At 38.2% G+C, this 11067-nt stretch overlaps 1 protein-coding gene across 1 annotated transcript; it reads right to left on the bottom strand.

Annotated features, from left to right (window-relative positions):
* Nucleotides 1-458: 458 nt before the first annotated feature.
* LOC141490089 (olfactory receptor 5V1-like) lies at nucleotides 459-1816 on the bottom strand. Its single transcript, XM_074190352.1, has 2 exons — nucleotides 1602-1816; nucleotides 459-1435 (listed from the first exon to the last, which is right to left on the bottom strand). Exon 2 carries the CDS (start codon nucleotides 1431-1433, stop codon nucleotides 459-461), a length of 975 nt encoding a protein of 324 aa, XP_074046453.1. The 5' UTR covers nucleotides 1434-1435; nucleotides 1602-1816.
* Nucleotides 1817-11067: the final 9251 nt, after the last annotated feature.

The raw sequence follows: 11067 nt of genomic DNA, 5'->3' as shown, positions 1-11067 counted from the left end.
CTGGCCCGATATCCTGCTGATTTGTTGATCCATGACCTGAGAGCCTCCTGTTGGTTTCCCAGCTCTCCCACTTACCTTAGAATATACTCCACTTTTACCCACTTTTCGTTGACTTTTTCTAGGAGCTTCCTAGCTTTGCTCCACCAGCTTGGTTCCACTCAGGAAGAACTTGAGTCATTAATTTTAGATGGTCTTCTCAGATCATTTAGTTACAAAGGAGAAGAGATATTAGGTGATAGTCAAGGGGTTATAGAGGGTTATCTGAAGATGAAAAGGAATGGGGGTATGTTTGTAGATAGCAGGGAAGCAATTGATAGATAAAATTGAAGATAAAAATGTGAGAATGGAGAGAATAAAAAGGACAATGTGATGGGGAGAATATTTTCAAAAGGATTACAAAGGAAATCAGTTATATTGAAAATATAGTGATTTTTTTAAATTAGTTCATGGATCTCAAGTTAAGAATTGATTTTAACATGGGAATCATTGGGTAAAATACACCCTTCACACAGTTTCCTCAAGGCAACTTTGACTTCCTTGTTTCTCAGGCTGTAAATGATAGGATTTAACATGGGGGTAATAATACAGAAGAGGACAGAGGCCAAGATGTCCACATCTAGGGAGTAGCCTAAACTGGGCCGGTCATAGTTGAAGTTAATGGTTCCATAGTAGATGACCACTACAGTGAGGTGAGAGGCACAGGTGGAGAAGGCTTTTTGCCGCCCTTGAGCAGACTGGATTTTCAAGATGGCAGAGATAATGAGCATATAGGACACAGCAGTGAAGAGGCAGGGGCAAAGACCAATGGTGGCACTGGATACATAGAGAGCAACCTCATTGACTGAAGTGTCTGAGCAAGAGAGCTTCATGAGGAGGGGGATATCACAGAGAAAATGGCTGATCTGGTTGGGACCACACAAAGTTAGAGTTGCAGTGAGTACTATGTGTGCCAGAGAATTCACTAATCCACATAACCAGGACCCAGCTGTTAAGTAGGCACAGATCCTGTTGCTCATGAGAACTGGGTAGCGTAATGGATGGCAAATGGCTATAAATCTATCATAAGCCATAGCAGCCAACAGAACACACTCAGATCCTGCAAAAGTAACAAGGAAGAAGATCTGGGAAAGGCAGCCTTCATAGGTAATGGTCTTCTTCTCTCTGAAAAAGTTGACCAGCATGATAGGGAGAGTGGTGGAGGTGTAGCAGATGTCCAGGAAGGATAAGTTACTGAGGAAATAATACATGGGAGTATGAAGAACAGGGTTGATTCTGATTGCCATTAATATGAGAAAGTTACCCAGAAGAGTTACCATGTATACAATTAAGAATATTAAAAAGAACAATCCTTGCTCCTCTGGATGATTGGAAAATTGTAAGAAGATGAATTCAGTGACGACCGTTTGGTTTCTCATTTCATTAATGTTCTTCATTTCTGAAATGAAGACAGGAGGTATCATTGATTGGGGTAGGAGAGAGCTGACCCCTTATTCTATCTCATTCCTCTTCATTGCCCTATTGGCTACAGGAATCAATGGGAAGTATTTAACCCAGAACAGAGAGAGCACAGGAAGTAACAAGCTGGATAAATATATACTCACATGAATATCAAAGGACACATATCTAAGGAGGAACCTTGGCTTGACTGGAATTCTCATGAGTTGGAGGTCTCTCTCACTAGATTGCTTCACTGATATTCACTGACCCCACTGCACTGAGCTCAGTGATGGACTGACAGCTACTTTATACAAAGGTTCTTGGGTGTGACATTCTTTCAGTTAGTTAATAAACATTTATTAAGAGCCTTATATGTATCAGGCACTAACCAGTCACACAGAAAGAGAGATAGTCTAATAATACAGCTTTCTTTCTTGACCCCTTTCTCTGTGACTCTAAGGTTGCATCACTAACCAACCACTAAGTCACCTAGCTATCTTTGATAGATCACAATCTCTCAGGCCCCTCTGGTTGGGTCCCCAATGTGACATAAATACCCAGTTTGCATTATGGGGCCATGTGAAATAAGAGCCAACACACACACACTTATTGTCATTACACTATCTTATTCCCCCAGAAATCTCTTCTCAAGGCTAAAGATCTCAAGTCTCTTCAAAATTCATTTGTATAGTGGAAACTGTTGCAAACACCTATTCTAGAGAATGGAGGAGGGAGGGGAAGGCACAAGAGCAAAGAATGATGATCTAGGGTGGAAAAGTCATCAGAGCAGAAAGCCGGAGAGGGAAGCAAAGAGAGAAATTGAGGAAGGGAATTACAAACTTTACCTCCTTGGCAACTTTTGCCTAGAATTGACTCTGTCTGCATGTATAAGGTCACACTTCAATGGGGTTGATTTTTCAACAAGCATACCAGATGAAATTTATTCCTTAAAAATAGTCACCTTGAGAATCTTTAGGTTTATACTTTATATATGCTTTATATTTTGAGGCACCTAGTGGTAGAATGGATAAAATGTTGGACCATCAGGCAGAAATGAATTAAAATTGAGGTTCAGAAACTTTCTAGTTCTGTGGCCCCAGGTGATTCATTTAACTTCTAACTCAGTTTGTTCTACTGCAAAATGGAAGTAATAATAGCAATTACTTGGTAGGATTGTTGTGAGCATCCAATGAGATAAAAGTTGTAAAGCCCTTAGACCTGCATAAGGTAGGTACTCAATAAAACTGTTTTCCTTCATTATTCCAGTGATGCTCCCATTACTCAAAATTTTTAGGGAACTTTTTCTTCTGAGCCTCCAGGATTGCTTTGTTACATTCTTGATGGTAACAAATCTTCATTCTTTGAGGGTGAATTTAATTTGGGGGAAACAATCAAAGATCATTTATAACCTGGAGGTGATTAAATTGGGTTATAAAAGAATGAGATTGATTTCCTTTTGTGACTCATAAAATGACCTTGAGGGGAAATGATATGATGCATTCTTTTGAACCACAGTTCTGTCTCAGACTTCCCTGATTGAGGATGCAGACACATATCTGTATCCCTGAACCATCCTAGCTGGCTTTGATGTTCTCTACCCATGAACTTCCTTTAATGGAGTAGATAATGGAATGTCATGAGTCTTATACTTATGAGTTTTTGAAGAATGTAATTGATATCCTGGAGGAAGAAAACTACCTCATGGCAAATGCTCAGGTAATGCAGCCCTGCTCACTGCATCATCTCATCCACTTCATTGGAGATGAATCCAAACTTTAGACAAATCTATCAGAATTGTTAGAGAGGGCTGACCTTTATCCATTGCTGATAGTTGAGCATCCACTGCTGGAAACAAATTTGTCTTCATCCCACCTGGATCTGAAATGAGGCAAAGATAAAGAAAAGATGTTTGAGAAGTCAGGTGAACTCATTAATGAGGCAGGACAAAAGCTGTGTTGTGATTATAAAGGTAGTTCTCAAGCATTTTTAATCTGTGACCTCTGTTCTTCAAGAGAATATAAGACCATGGGAATGGTGACATTGGTTCAACAAATGGTCCATTCAGCCCAAATCCTGTTGACAACAGAGAGTTTAAAGGGAAGCACAATGGGAGACCATTTTGTCCACTCTGATTTTTTAATATAAGAGTTGGCAATTAGATATGGATCAACTTCATCTGGTTCTCCTTGAAAGGGGAAGTAGTACTCCTGCTCACACCCCAAATAGAGAATGGTTCAGAGTATTTCTTTAGAGAAAGCCTCCTAGAAGCCTACATGTAGAACTTGATGAGAGTTGGAGATGGCTAATCTAATTCCTTCCTCTTATGGAGGAGAAAATTGATACTCTGAGAAGTTAAGTAATTTGCCCAGGATTACACAGTTTGCAAACAGCAGATCTGAACCCAGAGCTTCTGACCCCAAGGTCAGTCCCTTTTCCAGTATTCCTTACTTCTCCAAAGACATCATATTCTCTTTTGTTCTTCCTTTCTAAATACTCCTGTACCCTTTACATGCCTCTGAAGGAAGGTATCCCTCAAAGGTTTGTTTTTGACCAATCCCTTTTTTCTCTCTGCTCTTTCACTTGAAAATCTCATTCCATCCTTTGACTTCAACTATGTCTTAGCAAACTCACATCTGGAGTTTTGAGTCTACAATGATAAGTCACTCCAAAGAAGTGGCAGAGGGAACAATAGATTAAGAATGCAAGTGTAATATGGCAAAAGAGAAGGAAAAACCAATAATACTGAGAGTTTTGTATACTTGTTATAAGGATTGCATTAAATAAAACACATTGATCTTGAAGATAAGATTTGAAGAGACAACTTAAGGATCATGGATCACCCTGAAAAACATGTCAAAAAAAACCTGATCACCATTATACAACAAATAATTAACCCCATTACTTTTGAATACAAAAAAACAAAGTATAATTTGAAGAAATCCATAGATGATCTTATGTTTCAAACTCTTAAGATACATGAGAGGTAAAATGAACAATTCCACTGACAAGCAACAAATTCTACAAGCCTCAAAGAGAATTACCTACAAATATAAAGGAAAGAACTTCGTATATCCCTTAGGGTGAAACCTTGCTCTGATTCTCATCCTATCTACCCAACTAGTGATTTTGCCCAAACTCTTTACTCCATGTTTTTTCTTAGGGGACTCAGACCTTCATTCCCGTGTTCCTCTATGAGGGATTTTTTGAGAATGCTTTACTTCTATTGCTTGGCCCTTTCTCTTAGTCCCATTGTACAGGGCATTAGGACTTATGGATAACCAAACTCTGGGCCCTATGACTTTGGATTACCTGTTGTGCAGCAACATAATCACCTCAAGAAACTGAAGAAAGAGAGTCAGGTTCAAGATCATGGCAGAGATCAAATGGAAAGGGCACAATGAAATTTGGCCATGGCCAAATACTCCTAATGCTCCTGGACCCTGAACCTAAGAGGTTGATGGAAAAGATTCAAATAAAAGAAATGGAGAGGTAAGAGAAGAAAGTGAATGAAAGGACTAAGAGAGAGAGTGTCATCCCAAAAAAATCTTGTGCAAGAAGCCAGTGATATTGAGATATAAAATTCTATAATGAATAGCTTCTAGAGAATGAGTCTTCAGCAGCTAAAATTAAGCTTATCATATAGAAAGTAGAATAAAGGCTATGGGTCCTAGTCATATGAAGTCATTATGTTCACTATTGAGATTTCCCTAAAAACTAGAGTTTTCCAAAATTGGGTCTTATTTTGATGGAAGTGGGAGTTATAAACATGGCAATAGCTGGCATTCACATGGGTCCTTGACCTGGGTTCAAGTCCTGCCCCTCCAACTTGAGCAGAAAGGTGTTATTATCTGTGTGACTTTTCTGAACTGAGAATGTCATCCTACTTCTCTGAGGCTCGGTTTCCTCGTATACCAAACTGGAATAATGTTGGCAGTATGCCTCACAGGGCTGCTGTGGGAATCAAGATGTATAATTGCTGTAAGAATGCCAGCTGTTATCACAGAAAAGACCAAGTGGATGAAGAGGGTCTATTGTCTTGATTATGACATGAATCTGAATGGACATGCTAAAGAGCTTTTCAGAAGTCCAAAAGTCTAGGACACACAATTCAGATGCATCATGAGCTATGTAGAGTGGGTTCAGTTGTATTAAAAAAAAAACTGTGAAGCACGTCTAATGACTTCAAGCTTCCCCTAATAGCAAAGTCCCATCTTTTAAACAGCAACATTTTGCTAGTCTTGCTATATGGCATATATGGCTATATGGTGATCCCTGGATGACCACTGCTTCTGATGAACTCAAGATTGAATCACCCTGAAGGCAATGGAGAAGTTCATGGTGAGCAGGCTACAACAAGTCACCCAGGAGGAACTCTGAAAGAAAATAGGCATGAATAGCATCATTGAAGAATTTGGGCAAGGCATGTGGAAAGGGTAAGGGATGATAGTTGGACAGTCAGACTGACCCCAGGGTGCCTCCGTTCAGAGATGAGGAGAAGAGAATAACTTCTAGCATATTGGACAGATCCAGATTTTCATGCTGACATTGACAAGAATAGCACAGGATGAGCAGGTATGGACAGGTTGCAATCTGTATCCTGGGAAGGCACTCCCCATTCTATGGGATCACAAAACTATTAGACTATCACATTCTCTCCATTCTTTTTGCTGGCATCTACAACTTCCAAGACTCAAGTTTCTCATAGCCTCTTTCAGGAACTTTCTTTCCTTATTCTCCCCTTCTGTCAATGCCAGGGGCTTGCTGAAAGACTTCTCTCAAAGTCATCCTCTTTTCAGTATTAGGAATGCAAGACTTCAACAACTCTGGAACTGTGCCAAATATAATATCTGGAAATTTGAAATTCTACTATGACCGCCCTCCCTTACCTTTCCATCTCTCCTCCGACACTCACAGTGAATCTTCACTTTATCACAGTGTAGAGTACCTTACCGTATCTCTGTTCTCTCAAGTCCCTTCATTGGAAACACAATGATTTTGCTTTTGCTATATAGAGCCTTGACTACATGATTTGTCATTTGAAGGTTTCACTAGTTACTTTCCTTCACTCCTTTACATCCTTCACCTTCATCTGATTTCATTGCTTCCCCTCCAAGGCTTCTGAGTGTCAGTGAAAAAAATAATAGTAAAACCCTGGAGGTTCAGTCACTGAAAGCTTGAGTTATAATTCCCATTTCTTGACAGTTCCTCTACTCCACCTCATTCACTTCATATGTTATGCCCCATGGCATCAACTCCAACTTCTTACCTTCCTCACCCTCATTTTCACAAATGGTGATTTTGCTACTTGCTGAGTGGAACTTCTTTCTGTGTATGGGTGGTTCAAAATTGCCACTAAGGTCCCTTTTAACTCTCAGTTCTGCAATTCTGTCTCCTTCACAAAGATCAGATATCAACTCATTCTTCAATCAACTATGCTTTCTCTTTTCTTAACACTTCTCAGCAATCCCACTTATTTTCTTCTACTTCCCTCTCCTCTCAGAACAAAGTCTAATTCTTCTCCCCGTGCCTTTGAACCCTTTATCTAGACTCTCCATCCAGATTTTACTACAGTGATAATTCTCTCTTTCATGAGAGACATCAATCTTTCCTTTCTCTCTGTGGATAGATATTCAAAATTAGGTGTTAAATTCAAAATTAACAACATACAAACAAAAAAAATTTCTCTAATCTTAGCAAAATTATGCTATCTTGAAACTTTTCTTTGTAAATTTCTTGTAAAGTCTCTTCACAAACCCATCCTCTCCTCAACCCTTTGTATCAGACTTCCATTGCCATCTTTCAAATGGGACCATACTCTATCAGTGAACTCTACTTTTCATATTACCTGGCTTTTTTTTCAATCTTTATCCTCTTTGATATTGGATACCAGTGGACATACTTCCTTGATTTTATAGCCAAAGCAGTCAAATATCCCAATAGATAGTGTGCCAGGCCTGGAATCAGGAAGACCTGAATTCAAATTCATTCTCAGACACTTTCTAGCTGTGTGGCTCTGAGTAAGTTAGTTACTCTTTGTTTACCTCAGTTTCTTCAACTGTAAAATGACAATAATAATAGCATTATATTTCAGAGTGGTTTTAGGATGAAATAGATAATAATATTTATATGCTATGGGATCCCTCTTGGTGAAAGCCATAATAAATGTGGACTCCTGATGCAATGAAAGCCATGATGTCCATTTCCTAGAAAAAGTCTTTAGCAGTAAAGGTCATGAATCATGTGTGTTTCTTAACAAACTTTCTATAAGTGAAAGCTCCAATAATAATAATAATAATAACAATAATAATAATAATAATAATGTTACTGTGAATAACATAAACCAAGATTAATGGAAGCCAAAAGAAAACACACTTACTGGGGCACAGTGCTGAGTACAAGAACTCTCATGCCTGATTCCAGCCAAAATAGCATTGATGTATCTCACTCGGGCATCTGGTACCCAAGGCCAGTGCTTAGCTGTGGAAACCTCAAGATATCAGCCAAGCTACATTAACATGTTCTAGATTTGCTTCTCCCTTTGTCTAATTTCTATAATTACTATGGAGTTTTTGCAGGAAATTTCTATAATTACTATTTGTTTTTTCAGGAAATCAAATATATTATCTAGCTTCCTCCCTAGATTGCCTCAATGTGAATGTCCCACTTTGATTATTAAGGTTATTTATATAATTAATCTGGAACTCCCCAGTTTCATTCTTCAGATTTGGACTGGACCCCCTTTTTGGGGGGAGCCTTGAATATCTCATTGTTGGAGGATTTTTGAACAAGACACATGCTAACACAGTCCCTGGCACCTGTTATTTTTGATTATCTATTAGCTATTATGGATGTACAAATTTGTGAGTATATAAGCATATATATATATATATATGTGTGTGTGTGTGTGTGTGTGTGTGTGTATGTGTTAGGTATTATGATCATCATAGTTATTGCATTCCCTCAGTTCTCCTTCCTTATTATATACTTTATAGATCTTTGAAGAAGGGCACTCCTGAAGGGTCTGCTCTTGCTCTACTTCTCTTTCTCTCTATTTTCTCTTGAAAATATCATTCAATCTTATGAGTTCAGCTATGTCTATGCAAGTGACTCTGAAACTTTTATAGGCAGCCTTGGCTTCCCATTGAAGCTTCATACATGATTCTGAAAAAAACTTGTTTTGCTGATTCTAACCCATCTGACTACCATCTCGTTTCTCTTCTCTTCTTCAATACTACATTTCTTGCCTTCATGTCACTAAGTGTGTATGTCTGTCTCTCTCGCTCTCTCGCTCGCTGTCTTCCCCATTTTTTTATGTTTCTGTTTGTGGCATCACTGTTCACCTATTAATAATAATAACTAACATTTATGGAGCATTTATTGCGAGTCAATCACTAGGTGAGGGACAGGGGCCACACAGCTAGTAAATGTCTGAGACCAGATTGGAACCCAAGTCTTCCTGACTCCAGTCCTGCTATTCTATCTACTGTACCACCTGCCTTTTTTTACAAGTATCTTCTAAACTTTTTTAAAATTTTTCAAAATTAAAAATTGTCATGTGGGCAGCAAAGTTTAAGAAAGGATTCAAAATATTAAACAATAAATTTTGATTTCAAGAAAGCCTATATAATAAATTTTATACATTGTATTCAACTTTTTCTATTTTTCTTTGCTTCCTTGTAGATTTTCTTCTGTTCTCTGCTGTGCAGTTTAGTTTAAGTTTAGTTTATTCTTCCCTTCCCCCCCTGCCCAGGGTGGCTATAATTAAGCATGAATATTTACATGCAAGCATACATGCATGCATGTTTATGTGTCTGCACATATGCACATGCATACTTAGATACCAGTGTTTATATGAGCAAGATACACATATGTATATAATATGCAAATATACACATGCATATTCAGATATACATTTGATTTGTATGTATCTTTCATTTTTATGCTTCTACTTGCTACATTGCCCTCCTATTCCTTAATCAACTACCCTTCAAAGAATCCTTCCCTTTTACACCCTTCTATATACCTTTTCCCTTCAATCTACATACTTTTGTATATTGTCCTCATTAATCTACACACCCTATTACATACCCTCTTATCCTGTTTCCTTACCCTTTAACTCATTTCCTTCCCTACCCATGACTTTTATTTCTTTCTGAATTTAGAAGATTTTTATAGCCATATATACATATATATATATACATATATGTATATATGTAAATATGGATACATAGTGTTCCCACTTTAACCAGTTCTTGAGGAGTGTAGGTTTATAGAACTGTCAGCTCTCTTTACCCATCTAATTCCCTATAACAATTATTTTTTCCTTATACTTCATTTGTATAATTAAAAAAATCTTTTTAAATCTTTTCCTAGACCATTTTATTTTTAAAAATTCTATCTTATTCAGCTCAACCCTCAGCTTTACTTCTAACTACCAAATTTAATAAAATTTTGGACATATGGTTTACATTTCCACATTTAGATAGTAAACACTTTGTCCTTATTGAGTCTCTTATAATTAGTGTTTGATGTTTATCTCATATTTCTATTGGTTCTCGTATGTCAAATTTTCTAGTAAGGTCTTGCTGCAACAAAATCCTGAAAGTCTGGCAATTTGTTGCATGTCCATCCCCCCCCCCCCAGCCCAGGATTATGCTTAACTTAGCTGAGTATGATATTTTTGGCCACAACCCATCTCCTAGACTCCTGAGGAGGAAGTGATACTATGCAGAAGGTCTTTTCAGCTCTCTGTAGCTGTTGATTATCTCCCCCAGATTATAAGGGAATAGCCAGGTTCATCATAGATTATAGGATCTGATTTAGAACTGGAAGGTACCTTCCATCTAACTCATCCCCTTCCTTTTCCTAATGAGAAAATTGAGGCTAAGATTAAGTGCTTTTCCCAAGATCATACAGACAGTAACTGACCAGTTCAGATTCAAACTCAGATTGGTAGAGGTCAGACCAGAGGAACATGTTTTGCATCAATGCTTTAGGGTGAATAGAGTCAGAAGGGAGAGTGGAAAGGGCACTTGAACTTGAGATGGAAGACTTGGGTTCTTGTCTTCCACTTAAAGATCATGAGACCTCTTTAATCTTTACTGGAATGATGTCTAAGGTTCTTTCCCATTTGAATATTTCTTTGTTTCTTTAGGGTTCCCTCGTTAAGGGACAGGGTCTTTTCTCAAATATTCCTGTATCTTCAGTTGTCATCTAGAGATAGTAAATTGCCTGTAGGCTAAGAGGGGTCTTCTGCTGAGGTCTGGGGAGGTGGGGTTAGCATCCACCCTTGAGATAGAAGTACATCAGACTAGTCTTACACACACACACACACACACACACACACACACACACACACAAACACAGAATGTTCAACAAATATGAGGCTGAAATTTTTGTTTTAATGGAATTATGGCTCAAGGGATAGATAAATGGGAATATTAGCCAACAGCAGGACGTGTTTACTTTTGTATTCTTTCTCAAATTTCATCTCTCAAATCTGTCCTTTCCTTTCTCCCTCCAGTTCCCACTGCTCCCACTGGCCTTCATCATCAACTGTTTACACAATTATAGCATCCCCAAAGCAGATCTTCCTCTCTGTGTTCTCTGCTTCCTCCAAAGCAACCTTCA

The sequence above is a fragment of the Macrotis lagotis genome, chromosome 5 (assembly GCF_037893015.1).
Source record: "Macrotis lagotis isolate mMagLag1 chromosome 5, bilby.v1.9.chrom.fasta, whole genome shotgun sequence".
In the NCBI taxonomy this organism is placed as follows: Eukaryota; Metazoa; Chordata; class Mammalia; order Peramelemorphia; family Peramelidae; genus Macrotis; species Macrotis lagotis.
This window is presented reverse-complemented; position numbering and strand designations above follow the sequence as displayed.